Source organism: Protopterus annectens, chromosome 2.part1 (genome assembly GCF_019279795.1).
Source record: "Protopterus annectens isolate FY-2018-M chromosome 2.part1, PAN1.0, whole genome shotgun sequence".
Classification (NCBI taxonomy): Eukaryota; Metazoa; Chordata; order Ceratodontiformes; family Protopteridae; genus Protopterus; species Protopterus annectens.
This window is the reverse complement of record NC_056729.1, coordinates 924,034,054-924,053,805: the sequence shown is the minus strand read 5'-3', so window position 1 is coordinate 924,053,805 and position 19,752 is coordinate 924,034,054. Positions and strand designations below refer to the sequence as shown.

At 45.1% G+C, this 19,752-nt stretch overlaps 1 protein-coding gene across 1 annotated transcript in view; it reads right to left on the bottom strand.

Annotated features, from left to right (window-relative positions):
- The window catches only part of TRAPPC11 (trafficking protein particle complex subunit 11), a 2,455,228-nt gene that overhangs the window by 878,442 nt on the left and 1,557,034 nt on the right, over nt 1-19,752 (bottom strand). Inside the window, exon 18 of the mRNA XM_044062556.1 lies at nt 18,502-18,632. Coding sequence (XP_043918491.1) covers nt 18,502-18,632 — 131 coding nt within the window. The remainder of the gene's footprint in view (nt 1-18,501; nt 18,633-19,752) is intronic.

Genomic DNA, 19,752 nt, shown 5'->3' with positions numbered 1-19,752 from the left:
ATGGGTTGGCTGTCCCTGTGAAGTAAGATGATGAGACTTAGCAGTCAGATTTGGAGGCGGGATGGGAGTCAGACCCGAAGAGTTTATAGCCAAAGAATCTCCGGATAGGAGAAAAACATTTCCACTGTTTCAAAGGCAGAAGGTCCAGGAGAAGTGGAAATCAGCCTCCCCAGAATTGAAGCTCTCAGATCAGCTAATGCTCCACTCCGTCTGGGTTCCGTGCCTGGCACTGAGGCACCAAGGGGGAGTGACAGCTCCAAAACCCCCTGAGTCGAAGGCATCCCCCTGTACCTGATGCCAACTCTTCAGCTACGAGACTCGTTCTACTCTGAAACACTTGGAGCCGAACAGATCAAGGAAAGAGTCAGAGTTGAGGAATAAGAAGTTATGTACTCACCATAACGTTCCATCTGAGTAGGTAAACTTCATTTGTCAGCAACCTATGGGTTATCGGATCCATATCGGATCCGAGCCAGCAGTTTCCAGCAGCTAAGATCTGAGCTCCAAGCTCCTCCCCCTTACCCATAACTCCCTGCCATCCCTTCCTGACCTCAGATCGAGTTTGACTAAAAACAAGGCTTGCAATCGCAACCTGCCTAAGGTAAACCGGGTACAACCTACCGAGAAGCAGGAACATCAAAAACATCCAAAGAGGACAGGGGGACGGAGGGAGGGACGGTTGCTGACAAATGAAGTTTACCTACTCAAATGGAACGTTATGGTGAGTACATAACTTCTTAATCTGAAGTAGTTAACTTCATTTGTGCATCAACCTATGGGACAGAGTCCCCAGCTACATGAATCTTGGGAGGCCCTCAAGGAAGGATGTTCCGGAGCACTGCGGAGCCAAAGGATGCTCTCCCTCTGGAAACCAGATCTAACTTGTAGTGGTTTATAAAAGTGTGAGATGAGGCCCACGTGGCAGCCGAGCAAATATCATCCAACGAAACTCTAGCCCGAAAAGCAGCAGAGGTAGAAACAGACCGAGTTGAATGGGCATGGATTCCCTGAGGAGCAGACCTGCCAGAACTCTCATAAGCCAAGAGAATATACTGAGAAATCCACCTGGATAGTGTGACTTTAGAAACAGCTTTCCCCAAACTGGATTTAGCAAAGGACACAAATAACTGATCTGAACGTCTATGACCGGCTGTCCTGTGCAGATAAAATCTCAACTGTCTGTGTACAGCCAAAGAGTGTAATTTGAATTTGCCCTTATTTTGGTAATTGGGGAAGAAGACTGGCAAATTAATAGACTGATTAATATTACTTTCGGAAGCAATTTTGGGGAGAAAAGAGGGATTGGTCCTGAGGAATATCCTATCCTTGTGGAAAATCAAGTACGGAGGCTTGGCACAAAGGGCTTGAAGCTCTGAAACCCTTTTTGCCGACGTGATAGCGACAAGGAAGGCCATTTTCCAGGACAAGAACTTGAGATCTACCGAGGCAGCAGGCTCAAAGGGAGAAGCTGTTAAGGCCTGGAGCACCAGCGGTAAGTCCCAAGGAGGGATCACATCTTTCACCGGAGGCCTTAGTAGCAAGGTGTCTTTTAAGAAGACCTTACATAATCTGGATGAAGTCAGAGGACCAAGATCACATCCAACGTGGTAATGAGCGATAGCTGCCAACTGTACTTTGACTGTGGAAGAGCTAGCACCTTTATCAAACAGTCCTGACAGAAAATCCAGCACAGCTGGCAACGGAGCTGTGAAAGGATCTAGGTTCTGATGTTCAGCCCAAATAGAAAAACGTTTCCATTTGCTACGATAAACCTTCCTAGTAGATGGCTTGTGGGCTGCCACTAGGATCGCCTTGACCTGAGAAGAGATACTGGGAGTCCGAACTAACAGTGGAACTGGATCAACCAGGCTGTGAGCTTGAGGTTGTCCGGGTTCGGGGTTGGTAGGCCCAGAGGGTGAGAGATCAGATCCGGAAGGGGATCTAGAATCCAGGGAGGATTCACTAGATGAGACCACAGATAAGGGAACCATGCCTGATGAGGCCAGAATGGGGCAATGAGGACTATCGTGCACCCCAACCATCTGGCTTTCTGCAGAAATTTGAGCATCAGGGGAAGGGGCGGATAAGCATAAAGAAGACCGGGAGGCCAAGCATGCACCAGAGTGTCTCTTGGTGGTTCCCCGGGTGGGGGAATTAGAGCGAAGTAGGTGTCGCACTTCGTGTTTGAAGGCGAGGCAAAAAGATCGCAACAAGTATGACCCCATTTGGAGAAGATCTGCTTCGCTACATTGGGATTCAGAGACCACTCGTACGGGGAGAGGATGGTGCGACTCAGTCTGTCCGCTAGGATGTTGGACTGACCCGGAATGTGCGTTGCTACGAGAAAGTGGTTGGTGGAAATCGCCCATTCCCAAACTTTCATGGCCTCTCGACAAAGTGGATAGGACCTGGTTCCCCCTTGTTTATTGATATACCAAACGACGGACATGTTGTCCGTCTGGATCGCAATCGTCCCGGCGGGAAGAAGGCTCTGAAGTGCTTGCAACGCTAACAGCACTGCCCTCATCTCCAGGACATTGATATGCAGTGAGGTCTCCGTCTGGTTCCACGTGCCTTGGATGGTCCTACCGCAACAATGCCCCCCCCCACCCAAGGAGAGAGGCGTCTGTGGTCACCGTGGCTAGGGGAGGGGACATAGAGAAGGGGCGCCCCTTTTGGAGGTCCGAAGACTGGAGCCACCATAAGAGGGCACTCCTGCAAACCCTGCTGAGAGGGACAGGATGGCTTAGGGGAAAACGTAGGAAGGACCATTGGACTTGGAGTGTCCATTGCAGAATTCTCATATTTAGACACGCCATGGGAAGGAGATTGATGGTAGCTGCCATCGAGCCTAGGACCCTCAGGACCAGTTCTGCCGGAGGGGTCGGACAATGAAGAATGGCTTGCACATGTAGTTTTAGGGATCGCAACTGGTCCGAGGTTAAGAAAACTAAGAGATGGTTTCTGTCTACCCTGGCTCCGATAAAATCTATGACCTGAGTCGGGAGCAGGGAGGACTTCCCAGAGTGAATCGTGAACCCCAGCCGGGGAGCTAAGTGAAGGAAGAAATTCATGGCTGTGCAGAGTAGATGCTGTGTGGGGGCGGTCTGCAGCCAGTCGTCCAGGTACGGAACAACCTGAATTCCCTGGAGTCTCAGGTGGGCCGCTACTACTGCTAATACCTTGGTGAACACCCTGGGGGCTGTGGTGAGATCAAAAGGGAGGACCCTGAACTGATAGTGACTGGCTCCTAGCTGGAAGCGGAGAAACCTCCTGGATCGTCTGTCCATTAAGATGTGGTAGTACGCATCCTTGAGGTCTATGGAGCATATCCTGTCGTTCTCCTGCAAAAGGGGGAGAATGGATTGAAGAGTGACCATCCGGAACTTTTCTTTGGCTATTGCCAGGTTCAATAGGGATAAGTTGAGGATTGGCCTTAAGACCCCCATCTTTTTTGGCACCAAGAAGAACCTAGAGTAAAAGCCCGATCCGTACTGGTCTGGGGGGACGTGCTGGATCGCTCCTTTTACTAGCAGCTGCCGAATTTCTGTAGCTGCGGCCTCCCTCTGATCAGGTGGGACATCGGGGAGGAATATGGGTCTGAGAGGGGGATGGAGAAACGGAATCTCGTAGCCTCTGGATATGATCCGAAGCACCCAGCGGTCTGTCATGATGGACTCCCAAGGTGCTAGGTGCTTAGAGAAATGCCCCCTGACTGCCTCCAATGTGGAGCAGTCGGGTAACCCCTCAGGGTTGCTGCGGGGGCCGATCAGAGAAAGGTTCTCTGGACCCAAAGTTCTTCGAGCCTCCTCTGCCTCTAGGGTGGCGTACACCCTGTCCTCCTCTGCCTCTGAAGGATGGGGAGTTCGGAGCAAAACGGGATTGCTGAGACTTTCGGAACCACATCTTCTTCTGTCCCTTTTGGTTCTTCGAGAAGGACCTCTGGGGAGCAGAGAAGTGGACTCCGACGGCAGACATCTTCCCGTCTTTCTCGCTCTGGACCAAGGTATCGCGTACGGTCTTGCCAAAAAGGGCAGAACCATCAAACGGGGCATTAGCGAATGACGCCTTGAAGGGTTCCACGAAATCACAGTGGCGGAGCCAGGCCTGTCGCCTTAGTACGACGCCCACTCCGCTAGCTCTAGCGGCCCCTTCCGTAGCATGGGATAGCAGCCGCATAGAGATATTGGAAATCGACCTGAGAGTGGCCATTCGGGTAGAGTACACCTGTTTGTCCTCTGCCGACATGGACTCTGGGGGCGACCCGGCGTATTCTTTGATAAGATCCCGCTGGAGCCGTATGACATGTGCCATGTAGTTCAGCGACCTTATGGAGAAGGTGGCTGAAGCAAACATCTGCTTCCCCAAGCGGTCCATCGCCCGGGACTCCTTGTCAGGGGGATGGACCGAGGGATTCTCTTGGGCCAGTTCCCTCTTGGTGGCCGCCGCCACTAACATGGCATCTACAGGGGTTCCCTTGCTCCAATGAGACCTGTCCAAAGGCGGGCTGAGAATTCTGTCAGGGCTCTTAGGGATGGGCTCCACAGTGTCCGGCTCCTTCCAAGTCCTGGTAGTGATCAGACCAACCAGGGGATCGGCCGGAGGGGACACCCAAGAGGTAGACAGGCCTGCTTCAAATGCCTCCAGGAACACGGACTCATCCGAGGTAGGCTTTGGGGCAGACCACCCCCCCTGATCCTGAGCATCTCCATGATGTCTCCAAATGAGACATCTTCGGGGGGGTGATCTTGGGGAGCCTTCCCCTTTCTCCAAGTCCATGTCCTCAGTCAAGGACTCGGGGGAGTCCAAGTGCCTCCTTTTGCACTTGCGCTTGTGAGAGACCTCCTCAGGGGGGCTGTCTGAGGTGGCCTCACCAGCTACATCTTGTTCCAACAAGGGAACTATCTGGGACGTCTGAGCAGGCTGTCCCTGGGGCCGGGTGATGGAACTCGGGCCCATCTGTGAGGGTGTGCAGGGTGGAGCCGTAGCTAAGGCCAGGGGCCTGGATTCCATCGACAGAACCCTCTCTACCACGTCGAATGCCGGAGAGTTGCTCCCCCTAGGATCCGAGAGCTGACTCTCCCTCGGATCCGTCGGGCAGATCAGGGCCGAAGCCATTGGGTCCAAAGGGCCACTATGCTCCGACCTAGTTGGAGCCGAAGGCACACTGACCGCCTCGGATCCGAAGCTCAGCTCTCGGCTCCGAGAGCTAGGATCCGTAGAACAGGGATCCGACAGACTCGAGGGTACTGTCGGCGCCGAAGTACCCGAGACTACCGGCGCAGACACCCCCCGGCTCTGACGCTACTCGGCTCCGACGACCCCGAGCCCGTAAAGCGGGTCGGGGAAGGAGCTATCGGGGTGAAAAAGGGGGTCGAGCTCCCCCCGGAGGGGGGGGGGAGGCAGGAGCACTCCCATCTGCAGCTGGGCCTGGAGTAACCTTCTCATCATCCAGTCCAAGTCTGCATCCTTCAGGCTTCTGGTCGATCTGGAAGAGGCCACCGAGGCGGGATGCGAGTGCCGCCTTGATGACCTTGAGGGAGATTGGGTTTCCTCCTCCTCCGGCCCCGGTGAAAAGCAGGGAGAACGGAGCTGAGATGGAGAAGGCCCGGCCGTCCCGGTAGGAGAGACCCACTTGGCCGGCGGGGCCAAAGCAAAGGCCTCGGCCCGCCGCTTGTGTTTCTCGCGGCGCTTCTCCCTCCTAGCTTCCCTATCCTCCTGGCCCGAATAGGGAGGTTGAGTCCCAGCCAGTGGAAGGGAAGGGTCCGTAGATGCTGCCGCAGCCGCGGCAGGAACCATGGAGGGGCCGGAGGACGGAGCCGAGTCCGGAGGCAGGAGTCCCACCAGGATCAGCTTCGACCTCCGGTCCCTGATAGCCCTGGGGTTGAACACTGCACAAATAGTACAGCCAGAAGATAGGTGTTCAACCCCAAGGCATAAAAACGCACTGAGTGTGGCCATCAGCCAGGGAAAGCTTATGGCCACACTCGGTACACTTAGAAAAGAATGTCTTGGAGGCCTCAGACATGCAACTAAAACACAAGCACTAGGCCCCAAGACCACACACACAAACACACCCTAACACTCTAAGAAACAAGGAGGAGGAAACACAAAACCCGAGGGAACACTCTAAAACAAAAACTAAACTAGTTCCAACACTCAAAAATCACCCAAAACGTTAAGAAAGTTAAAAAAAATAGAAGGATTTTTCTCACAAGAAGTCTCAGGAAAACTCAGACTCTCAAGATCAAGCTGCTGTTCAAACTGCAGCAAACTAGATCTGAGGTCAGGAAGGGATGGCAGGGAGTTATGGGTAAGGGGGAGGAGCTTGGAGCTCGGATCTTAGCTGCTGGAAACTGCTGGCTCGGATCCGATATGGATCCGATAACCCATAGGTTGATGCACAAATGAAGTTAACTACTTCAGATGGTAACATTTTCGGATCCAATATCTCGACTCTCGGAAGATTCGGATCAGACAGCTCTGAAACCACAGGTTGGATCGGAGAAGGAGTCAGAGGTTATGAAGGTTACAGACTCATGGATCGGATGAAGACAGAGCCTGAAGGACCCCCATCTAAATCTGAGCGTCAAGGAACTTTCGCATCATCCTATCCACATCATAATCAGAAAGACTCCGGGAAGACCTGATGGAGAAGGATGCTGAGGGAAGATCAGTCTTTGTTGGAGTCTCCTGCAAAAAAGGGGACCTCAATCTCAGAGAGACCAGCTCCAGAGAGAAGCATGGAGACCAGATATGAGGAGATCTGCTTGGGTGTGCGAAACCTTTTTAACCTTATGGGTAGGAGGATTCGATGAGGTCAGATCCAAAACCTTTTTTATTTTAGCAGCTCTGAATTCGGAGCGGAAGAAGGAGATTGGACAGAGGAGCATTTCCTAGACTCCCTGGTCTCCAAAGTCTTCTGACTTCTCGAGGGGTTAGAGCCCCTGATGTAGAAGGGATTGAAGAAGAAGAAGCAGGCAAAAAAACCTTTCAAAATTAGCTTATTACACCTGTCACTTACTGCCTTGGCATTTAAACCAACACAGATTTCATAAGAAGTCTGAAAGGTAGGTAGGGACTAATAAATACATGCACTCCCTGTAGGCATCAGAATTGAGTATCTTATGCCCACAGGAAGTGCATTTCTTGAAACCGGTAGGCTTGTCTGCCATACCAGAAAACTACATCACCAACAAACAAAACAAATTTAGAAGAAATAAATGTTGTGAGGGTGAGAGGTGGCCGTAATGCAGGCAGCCTCAGTAGTGGTCTGTGCATCAGTGGCATCTCAAAAGTAAAAGCATTTTATTAAGGTCCTTCGTGGGAACCAGGAACTTGTGCCACTACATGAAAAACTATGCCGTACCCATGTGAGAGCATGCTGCTCCTATGCAGCACCAATGCTGTCTACAGTATTCATTGCTTGGTGGCTGAACACCTGCTTCTGGGTCATCCTTTGTGTCACCACCTCTACTCTATGGGAATATGGCACTGGATAGTCCCTGTCCATCTCTTCATCACTACAGACAGGCATGCCCATTTGCCCAGTCACCAACACTAACAGACTCCAATTTGGGCTACAGTCAGAGGTTTATCCTTTTAAGACAGTGGAGATGACAAAGAAAACACCTTCTTGCTCACCCTGGTCAAAGCCTTGGCATTGTGTCTGGTAGCAAGATGAAAAAATGATGCTGTTTCTGTGACTTATGCTGGAGTACAGAAATTAACAAAGGAAATAGCTCTTGATTTTTTTTTAAATCAGGGTATCATTTCAACTCTCTCCCCAATGCCTTTTTTTTTTTTTTTTACAAGGTAATAACCTTCTTAGCAGCAAGAAGACCAGAATGTGAATTTTTCCCAAACACCAGGATGGACTTTTAAAAACAATGTCCATATGGGAGGTAAAACACGGTTCCTCAGGTTTCCTTTTCAAATACTGGATCAGCCTCTTTTATGGAGAAGAAAAAGGAGCTACAAGCCAGTCAAAAGAATACTTCTTAAGTCAAGCTGTCTCTCCAAAGAAGGGATTACTTGGTGGGAGCAGGTTGCATTATCCTCACCTGCCTCAAAAGTAAAGACCTCAGTCCCCTCTGAATCCCCCACCTAGGCAGATTTAAAAGCAGACATATCCTCATACTAACTCTAGAACAGGTGGTAAGTACTCATCCAATATCTCAAGAGATGGAATGAAAAACAGGCAGGTGAAGCAGTTTGCATGAAAGGTCCCCAACATTAGGGAAATGAACACCAGAAGCAGCACCTTCACATCAAAGGTTCATAGGTTCATAGGTTGGTACTAGGCTATCAGCCCTAGATCCCTGGGGTTCCTCTTGAAGAAGTCCAAAGAAGCCCTCTGCTTGACATGTATGGGCAATCTATTCCAGAGTCTGGGGAGTCTCTGGGTCAGGAACTTATCCCTCCAGCATGTTTTGTTTATTGTGATGAGAGGGATTGGGATTTCTTTAAGTGTAGCATGTCCAACAGTTCTGGGTTTGACATGGTGTTGGAGGACCCTGGTCTGAAATCAGATTAAAGTTCCCATGGATGTGCTTTCACACCTGCCCATTCAAATTTCACTAGACATCAATCAATACTCTGACATAAAACATGCTAGAAGCACCCACTAGCTGATCAAGCAAAGGAAGTTTAAATAGTACTCTTTCAACTTTGTCAGGACAGGCAAAAACTTGGGGAGGGAGTGGGGCAGGCAAGAGGATAGTGTTCCCCAAAATTGCATTTAACAACAGAGCCTTCAAGTGGGGGCAAAACGCTTCATACAGGAGGGCCATATTCTCCAGTGCAGGAGTGTTGGAGATCAAACTATGAGGACCATCCCCAAAGATGACTACTGCAAAAAAGTGTAATGAGTCAACAACAGGCATGACTCTGATCTCTCAGTAGTTGATGAAGACCTCAGAGGTTATGAAGGGGTTGAGACAATCTACCCAATGAATGCTGTTGGAGTAGGTCTAGCTAATATCTGGGACGGGGGCATCAAACTTCTAGTTTTTCCCTCTTCTGACAGTAGTGTTAAATTACTGGTACATTTGCCATTTTTTTCATTGTATGTACCTTTTAAGACAGTAATGGCAGTAACCATGCAGGTCTTGGCTAGTGATATGATGGCTGAAAAATACATTTAGAAAGTTCTACATTTCTTAGACATTCTATACAGTACCTTTCTTACTATTAATAAAATGGCTGAGATCCAAATTATATGAGCTTTAAAAAAGAACTCAGAAGTGTGTGGCTGGAACATCTTCCTAGATTTAAAATGTGAAGAGAAGCAAGGAGAGGCAAGAGAGAGACATGCATCTCAAATGCAGAAGCTAGAAAATGCAAGGAGTTTTGCAGACAGAAAAGGCATTTTAACTGCTACCTACTGCAGAGGTTACTTTAAAGTATGATCTCATCTATCATCTCACAGGTGCTTGTGTGCTCAAAAATCTAATACTGGTTAGCTGACAGAACAGTCAGCCAAGAAGTCACAAAATATGAACCCTCAATCTGCCGATAGAGATGACTGCAATTTGGGGGTATAGAGAATAGAAAACATGGGGCTGGAATTTACTGGTGGAAGCTAGCAAAGGAACCAAGGTATAGGGAAGAAATAAATGAGAAGCAAAGGTAACAGGATGGGAAGAGGCCAAGAAGGCATTTGGATTGCAGGCTAGATACTGCCTTCCCTATCACAGATTAATAATATAGTATAAACAAAGAAAAAGTGATAGGGTATAATCCTAAATGAAAGAGCTGCACTGGCTGAGTTTTTAACTGAATCTAGAACAGAAGCTGCTATTAAAATGGATAATTAGTAGGGGATATAAAAACATTGCACAATAACTAAAGGAATCAATCAGAAGAGGTCAGAAGACATTGGGAAGAGACATTAGATATGCAATTCTCAAAGAAACAATGTAAGTACATATGCATGGCTCCCAAATACACAACAAAGTCTAGAAGATTTAGAATTTTACCCAGGAAGTGTTGGCACAGACATTTTTATTCCCCAAGCAGACTCTGAATAATTTTCCCTCGGGTAGATGGAAAATGTTAAATGTGGGATGGGGAAGAAAGCGGTAAAGTACAGTTGTGTACACTTACCATAAATGTAGATGTTCGAGTGTATTCACTGTTGCAGTCATTACATTTGGGTAATCTGCTGGCAGGTTGCCCTCAGTCGGCCTGATTAACAAAGTCTTGGGTCCTGCGTCGGTTGCTGTCCCTTCTTCCATGATGTCAGGTCGTCAGGGGTATAAAACATGCAGCCAACGCCATTACATCAGTTTTTCTTGTCCCAGATATCAGGTGCCCCCCAAATGGGGAGCCAAATATTTAAGTAATTAAAAACACAAAAAATATATACCTCCAAACAAAAGCAAATACACCAAAAAGGCTTTTAAGCATAGTAAAGGAAAGAAGAGGTATAGTAAGAGAAAAAACTGGGGGTTGGAGGGGGGGTAACCAGGACTGCAACAGTGAATACACTCGAACATCTACATTTATGGTAAGTGTACACAACTGTACTATGTTCTTTATGTTTCACTGTTGCAGTCATTACATTTGGGTAGATTCCCAAACCTATGGTTGGGAGGATGGATTTATATAGCATTAGGACCAGCTATAAGGCCTTGCAGGACAGCAGAGGCAAAGTCAGCTCTGGATTTAGAGAAGAAAGGTAAATGGTAATGTTTGGTGAATGTATGAACTGAGCTCCAGGTAGCAGCTTCTAGAATGTCTCTGGTAGGAACACCTCTGAGAAAGGCTGAAGAAGTAGATGCAGCCCTGGTGGATTGAGATCTGATCCCCTGGGGGATAGTTTTACCATGGTGCATATAGCAGAAATGAATACAATGGCTTATCCATTTGGAAATAGTTTGCTTTGAAATAGCCTTTCCCTCTGCCCCTGCAGCAAATGCCACCAGTAGTTGTTCAGATTTTATTTGAGATTTTATCCTGTTTAAGTAAAATCTAAGTTGTCTGTGTACAGACAATGAATGTAGAATCCGTTCCCTCTTATTCTGTGGATTGGGAAAGAAAGTTGGCAAATGAATGATCTGATTAAGAGCCACACTAGATACCACCTTAGGCATGAAGGATGGATTGGTCCAGAGATGCACCCTGTCCTCATGCAAAATAATGAAAGGCTTCACTGCCATAAGAGTCTGTAAGTCGGAAATCCTTCTAGCTGAAGTGACTTCTAAAAGGAAAGCTGTTTTCTAGGAGAGAAATTTTAAGTCTGCTGTAGCAGCTGGCTCAAAAAGAGGGAGAGGGAGTTTTTCCAATACAAAATTGAGGTCCCAGGCAGAGATCGGAGTTCTCCTGGGTGGTCTTAAGTTTTTGGCCCCTCTGAGATACTGCTTTAGCAGAGGATGAGAGAAGATGGGAGGTTCTGTGTTGTAATTAGTTGAAATAGCTGAGGCATGGATTTTTATGGAAGAAAAAGACAGGCCCTTGTGAAGCAACTCAGTTAAATATTGTAAAATCTGAGGAATATTGGGTACTGTTGTGCTTATCCCTTGTGATTGATTCCAGGCACAGAATATTTTCCATTTGTCAGCATAAGATTTTCTAGTACTAGGCCTTCTTGCATCCAAAATGACATCCATCACAGGTTTGCTGAGGGGTGCACCAAGGGTGAGTTTAGGTGATTAGCCACGCTGCAAGAGTCAAAGTTTGGAGCTTAGTGTGCAGAATTTGGTTGTTCTGCTGAGACAGTAAGTAAGGTGTCTGAGGCAGGGGCCATGGTGGAAGTTGTGACACATTGCGCAGGAGTGGGTACCAGTGTTGGCGAGGCCAGTCTGGAGCAATCAAAATCATTTTTGTCTTGTCCTGTTGGACTTTTAGTGGAACTTTAACTTTGGAGAGCAGAGGCAGAGGGGGAAAGGCATAGACTGATAGGTTTTTCCAGCTGAATGATAGAGAATCCACTTTCCAGGCTTTTTTGTGATGAGTTCTTGTGCAGAACTTGTCCAACTGATAGTCCTGGGGTGAGGCAAAAAGATCTATGTCTGGACTCCCCCATTTGAGTGTCAAAATGTTGAAAATCCATGGTTCCAGTTTCCATTCATATGGGTCCATGAGATTTCTGCTTAGTTCGTCTGCCAGAGTATTCAGCTTTCCTGGCAGGAATTGAGCTTGTAGTTGGATTTGATAGGTCAAGGTCGTGTTCCACAATGCCATGGCTAGTCTGCAAAGGGGGTAGGAGTGTGTACCCACCTGCTTGTTTATGTACCACATAACTGTGGTGTTGTCTGTCTTTATCATTAATTGTCCTGGATGAAGGTAGTCCTTGAAGGCTGTCAGTGCATTCTGTACAGTTAGCATCTCTTTTTGATTGATATGAAGGTGAATTTGATTTGCGTTCCATTTGCCCTGAATGCACTTCCCTGCCAGATGAGCCCCCCAAGCATAGTCTGATACATCTGTAGTTAGGGTTTGGGAGGTAGTGGGGTGGAGAGAATGGCAGTCCCTTGTTTTGGTGACAGGCCTCTGCCCACCATAGGAACTCTAGTTGCAGGCAAGGTATGATAGGAATCATTGTTTCCAGATTGTGACAATGTTGACTCCATAAACTCTAGTACCACTGACGTTTCCTCATATGCAGTCTTGCATATGGAATTAGAAGAATGCAGGAGACCATGAACCCCAGGGCTTGTAGAATTTGTCTTGCAGATAGCAGGGTTTTTGTGGCCACCTGTTTGAACTAAGTCACCAAATGAATTTGCTTTTCTGGCGTAAGTAGGGTTGCCATCTTTATGGCTAAAACCGGACTAAGGTCACACCCCTTGCATCACCCATAACTCCACCCATTCCCACCCCCTTTCCCATACATGCTCCACCCATTTTTGTGACATCACCATGACAACTGTTGCCTTCCCAAACCATGTAAGGAATACAGTATCTTCTGCAGATTTATTCATCCTTACCACACATTAAGCACTGCAGCCCAGCAAAAGTTGTAACATTAAGTTGTGTTCAGAGCTTAATATAAAGCAGAAATATTTACTACTAAAGAATCACATAAAAGACTACAGATACATTTTACTAATTTGGCATAGTATCTGCTAGAAGTCCCTACACATGATAAAAGAGGACTGCCCTCTAATGAAAAGGGGGCAACCCATAAGCACTTTACAACAATTCACTTTTTCTTTCTCCAACTACTGAATCTAACTCTGGTTAGATGAGTTGTGCTTGTGCAATATACGTGTGAAATGCAAATACAGTGAATTAGTCACCGATTCTGTTGTGGTACAGCTGAAACAAATCTGATAATGGCGGACGGAGTTTTTTTTTTTTTCACATTGTGTAATCAATCACATTACATCCGACTTTTCCATGTGGTGCACGACTCTTGGATGCATCAGTTACAAAAAGATGTCACTCGGTTTTAATGAACTATATATTCTTACAACACAGCAATCAGACTAGAATTATCAATATTTGCACAACATCCTAACAAAATCGTTCGCAGTAGGTCAGGGTTTCCCAGTGATGCATCCAATGTCAAACAGAAAGACTTTCTATGCAAACAGGTAACTAAATGCCGCAATCTCGTACTTAGAGTGCAAATACCAAGCCACTACATTTAAAGTACTTGCACAATGTGTTAAACCAACTCATAAAGTTAGCATTTAAGATTATTATGAATAAACAGTAAAAATCCAAACTATTTGCCAACCATTCGCTATAAATATCAACCTGCAGAAATATTTTAGGCAATACTACAGTGCAACTACTTTACAGTATCACAGCAGATTACATAGTGACAAGTCAACCAGGTTACTAATGTCTTTTGTAGAGTGCAATGCCCCAAAAAGTTAATAAAATTATGGCCACAACTTTACAATCTGTGTAATAAGCTCAGTTTCACTCCATACAACAGCCTTATTCCATGAAATACTTTTGTAAGAACAGACTGCAAAATAGTTATGACAGGATGGATCCTCGGAACAATAAAACTTTAACCACGCCGAGAAGGCCAGACCACACATAGTAAGAGTTAATAGACAGGTTCAGGTTGCTGATTTTACAAGAAATCATTAAAAAGTTATCAACTCTCCAACAGTGATACTGTGCCCACTTAAATACAACTGCATTGTTTTTAACTCTTTTTTGCTTACCTGGAGGAAGCTGATCCGCCAGACTCAAAGTCAGAAAAAGTAAATGTTATCATCATCCTGCCTGCAAAAAAGGGTGGGCACTAGGGGAACTCTGCAGATTTGCAGAACTTAAGTTGTACAGATAGCTGCGCTCTACTCGCTGATGCTACTGCTCTATTTCCTCCAATTACAATTCAAATCAACAACCGACCAAATCCAATAGACAGTCTGCCTCATTACAAAGCTGATGTCACACTCATGCCCCTGTAATGTATACTGGCAATGCGTGGCGATGTCATCCATAAATTTAAAGTTGCAGGTTGAAAAAAAAAAGAACAAAAATCTGGAATTAATCTGTGGTAGTGTGGCGCAAAACCCGGACTTCATGTGTCCGGTTTTGAATGAAATTGGTAACCAGACAACTTGTCAGAAAACAGGACAGCTGGCAACCCTAGGCGTAAGGTAAGTCATCAAGGCAGATGTATTCAAGCTTGCACCCAGGAATGTAATTTTTTGAGAGGGTACCAGTTGTAATTTCTTTTTGTTTATGGTGTACCCTAAACAAGTTAGAACCTTTTTTTACAAACGCCAGATGTTTTTGAAGGATGCCCCTGTTTTCTGCCTGAATTAGACAATCGTCCAGGTATGGAAATATTTGACTATTTCTTTGCCTGTAAAATGCAATTACTGGAGCCAGGCACTTTGTGAAGACCCTGGGTGCAGTAGATAAGCCAAAAGGCAGTGCAGAGAACTGGTAATGCAAATAGCCTGCTTTGAAGCAGAGATATCTTCTGCAAGATTACCTGATTGGGATATGCAGGTAAGCCTCTTTTAATTGTAGAGTTACCAACCAGGCATCTTTGGCTAGCATAGGAAGTAACTGTTGAAGAATCAGCATCTTGAATTTTGGAATGTCCAGAAATGTGTTTAGAGTAGATAAGTCCAGAATTGGATGCCATGATTTGTCCTTTCTGGGTACCAGGAAAAGTCTTGCATAAAAATCTTGTCCCTTTTCCTCTTCTGGGACTGGTTGAATAGCTCCCATGTTCATGAGAGACAGTACTTGCTTCTAGGCCTCTGCCCACTGATTTGGGGGCAGTTCTGGCCATCCGTTTGGGATTGGCAATGTGTGGAAATGAAGTCTGTATCGCTGGGATACTATATTTAAAACCCATTTGTCCTGGGTTATAAGATGCCAGTTTCTTACATGAAGTGCCAGTTTTCCCCCCTAAGGGGCGGCTGAAATGTAAGTGCTTGGTAAATGTATAGGAAAGTCATTGAGACTGCTTACCATAGGGAGGTGCCTTGTTGTTTCCAGATTTGGAGGAGGAGGCACACCATTGTTTTGTTCTAAAAGTCCCTTGTGACTGAAACCTGGAGCATTTGGAATGTCTGGGTTTGACTTGAGTGGCTCTCGAAGGAACTGGAAAGGACCAGTTCTTAGTAGGCCAGTGCCTACTAAATCTTGGAGGTTGCACTTGTAAGAAATCTTTCACACTTTGCATATATTTAGCTTTATCTTCCATCTTTTTTAAAACTTCTTCAGCCTTATTACCAAATAGACAGTCCTGTTGTAAAGGAGCATCCAACAATTTTCCTTTAACATGATCAGGCAGAGTTTGCTCTGAGCCAAGCATGCCTTCTTAGCACAGAGCCAGTTACAGCAGCCCTGCAAGAGGCCTCCAAAGAATCAAAACTACATTGCAAAGTAGCTGAATGCAATAAATCCTGTAAATCTTTATTTTCCACACAGTCATAAATTAACATAATTTTCTGTTTAAACAGTCCCATGATATGCTGCTGGTATTTAAGCATATGAAATTGACAGTTTAAAGCCCTGATTGCCAAGGTTGCAGAAGTGTAAACCTTCTTACCCCATCTATCCAGTGCCCTGGAATCTCTATCAGAAGGGGTAGGATTTTTAGCAGTAGAGGCCTTAATGCCCTTGGGACCTTGAGAAATGGTTTCAGGATCTGCAATAGTATTTTTGAAAAGGAATTTGTGGGAGTCAGGAACCCTGTAGCATCAGTCTGGCTTACAAGGAGCCGGAGGCAGAGAATCAGGAGCCATACAAGATTCTGAAAAAACATCAACAATGTCTAGGACAGGAGGTATAGCCAAAGACCTATGCTGAGGAAGAAGAAGAAAATCCCTAAGTCTCTTTTTAGACTCAGAGAAATCCTGACTTTCCCAGTGCAAATGTTCCTGTAAGGTATGTAAAGTTTCCCCAAAAGAAAAATCTTCAGGGGTAGAAGCTGAAGGAATGGAATCTTCTGCATCAGAGTCCTCATAAGTAGGTATAGACAAATCCTGTTCATTAGAAGAGTCAGAAGAAATAGAATCCTGTTCAGAAGATTCATAATCAAAGTCTTGCCTAGGCCTCTTGGGGGGGGGGGGGGGTTGGCTACCCCTGATCAGAGTAATTAAATCTTTAGCCATTTTGATCATTTGTTTTTTAGGCATAGCGGCCTGCACATGTGGCCCAGGTGTCGTTTTTTTAGACATAGATTTTGATTTTGGCCTTAGTTTTGAAGATGGCGTCAGTCTAATATACAAATCTGTAGGCCTGAACACACCCTCAGAAGCCGGTGCTCGCACAGCGGCTCCGAACCCATCCAAGGAAGAGACATCCGTGGGTTCTATAACTGAAGCATCTCGCGGCATACCGGACTTCGAATGGGTCTAAGTAGAGGCCTGCGAATCAGAAGTAGCGGGTATCAGGGGCTGCAAAAGTGCCTCACTGAGTACCGGCGAACTGGTGACTGGCTTAGGAGAAGTGTCGTTGTCAGTTTTGGACCTCGACGGCCTGTCTCTGTCTTTTTCTTTGCGTTTTTTAGGTATTCCAGTAGTCGGATTGCTAACCAGACGACATTTCTGGATAATTAAAGTGTTATCCAAAATATTTAGAAGCAAAAATATACCGACGTTTAATAGTGCGTTGATTGACTTTAGCACAAAACTGACAGCAAGGTACATTGTGGTCAAGGCCTAGACAAGGAATACAGTATAAATGAAAATCCTTATGAGGTATTTGCTTCCCAGAAGTAATACAATTACTAACTTTTACTGACATCGGTAAGGAGCAAGAAAAAGTTTCCCCAACGGGGTACTTAGCTTTTTAGTTGAAGACTTCGGTTCTGAAACTCGAAAACGAAAATTTCAGGAGTCGGCCGACTGGCACTTGCAAACTGCTTCTGCTTCGGGCACCGCGCGGCAAGAAAGACTGATGTAATGGCGTTGGCTGCATGTTTTATACCCGACAACCTGACGTCATGGAAGAAGGGACAGCAACCGACGCAGGATCCAAGACTTTGTTAATCAGGCTGACTGAGGGCAGCCTGCCAGCAGATTATCCAAATGTAATGACTGCAACAGTGAAACACGAAGAACATCTGGGAACGTATGTTTTGGAAATGTAATGAATTGGCAGATTTTAAAATTTCCCTGCAGAGTACTTTGTCTGGAATACTGGGCAAGCAGAACAGTGTAACTACGTAAATGATTCTTTTGAACTGGGACACAGGATCTGAATTGCCTAAATATAGCAAGGCCTTGTTAAGTTTAATTGTGGTGGCTGACAAAAAAACAATTACTAGAAAATGGAAGTCAAAAATCTAAACCTACTACACTTGAAGTAGTGAAAATTACAGATAAGAGAACAGAAAGTAGGATCTTTGGAAATAAGTAGGTGAAAAATACATGGAATGAAATGGAAACCGTGGCAACAATGCATACAGAAAAATGTTTTGGAGAAGGAATGAGGTTTAAGAGAAGACAGGAATTGAATAATTTTAGTAATGCAATGATTATAGTATATATAACAATATATGTGATGTATAATCTTTGTAAATGTGAACTTGTTAATATGGTTTGATTACTTTTATATAAATTTAAGTCTGCATATGTCATGTGATAACTCAACACAGTTGTTAAAAAATAAGAAACCTCAAGGAACAACAGTCACCCTGTTTGCCATAGCAAAACAACCATCACTATAGAAATGACAGCTGGCAGCACTGACACTTTCCAGACAAAAAAAATACAAAAATCTGGCATCTCTAAAATGTTCTATAGATTCCAGTGAATGACACGGCCTTTCTCTGCCACGAACCCTGCTATAAGCCATGTACTAAAGAAAAATGGGAAAGGTACAGTTCAAAGAAAATATACACTGGGGGGAAGATGATATACCTTTAAATAAAAATAATGCTCCATTTTCCATAAATTCATATGCATTTATAGCTACTGAAAGATGCCAGTCAAAGAAAAGTGAAGATATTCACAAAGAGCAAATACTCATTTTATGTTCCATAAAATATTACCTGTTAACACTCTTCTCCTCTTATTAACAAATAGTAATGAAATATGAGTAAATGAAGAGAAAGTAATTTACCTGATTGTTGAAAATAACACACACTTTAGAAAATCGAATTGGATGGGGACAATCTGCTTTCAGGTACACATGGAACTGGACAGGAACATCAACATGGAAACTTGGAAACAGAAACTTTGCCTTGCATTGTACTGAAAAATTATACAAAAAAAAAAGATTTAACAAAGAAGAATGAAGTTTGTCATGCTGCTAATCAGGAAGTAAATAAAATTCAAATTGCTTTACAAGCAAGAGTTTCATTCAACCATTCCAAACTATCTATGATCTCTCCATGCATACACAGATAATTGCATCTTATAATACAGTACATGAAAATGTAAGCAGTTAAACAAATGCAATTATACACCCTACTTATATTCCTGATGACCCAAGTTTGATAAATAGCTTGGTGCTAAAGGAAGTGGGAGACAAGTGGCTAATGTTGGCTCACCCACATTAGGGTGAAGGGACTGCAGTTGGCCAACTGGAAGGACCATGATCTACCCTTACAACATAGCAGGGACTGCAACTGTGGCAGCAAATTAGCAATCCAAATACAAGCATAAAGAAAAAGTCGCAGTCATGGTGGGAAAGTTAGGGCTATGTACAAAATCCAAACTTCCACAAAGAATGATTCTACTGCTTCTGGTTCCCAACTCTGATCTCAAGAGGGACTATTGGTATTTAGGACTCTCATTCCTGGAGAATGAACAGGTCATTAAAAAGACTTGGAACAGGGTTTAATGGTCAAGGTGACAACTAGACTAAAATTTAAATGTGGAATTACATCAAGAGACACTGTAAATAAGGGGAAAGTGAGCACTATATCTTCACCAGCTGATCATACAGATGGCCTTCCACAGCGGAAGACAGCTAGGATTTTTTTTTTCCTAGATGCCCCCTTGTTCTTCCTGATCTCCACCTTCGGCATTCACAGTCTGTGCATGTGCAGATGGGACGTGCAGTGGTGTCACCATGCTGAGAAAATGAAGGCACTCTAGGCCTCATTACTCCTCAGTTCTACCTCTGGGAACATAGGTCAACCCCATCTGAAAAACAAACCTTGTAAACAAGGACAAATTTAAGAACTTGTTATACTTTCAGGGTGAATAACACCTAGGGCAAGTGGAGAAACTGCTCAATAATGAGAAATATCATCTTCCAAGATAAACGCATGCCATTCAACAGGTTGTTAAATGCCCTCCCAGTGTGAGAGCAGAGACTTTGGAAAAGAGACAGCAAAAGCCACTTATCTCAGTAAACTTTAGTTAC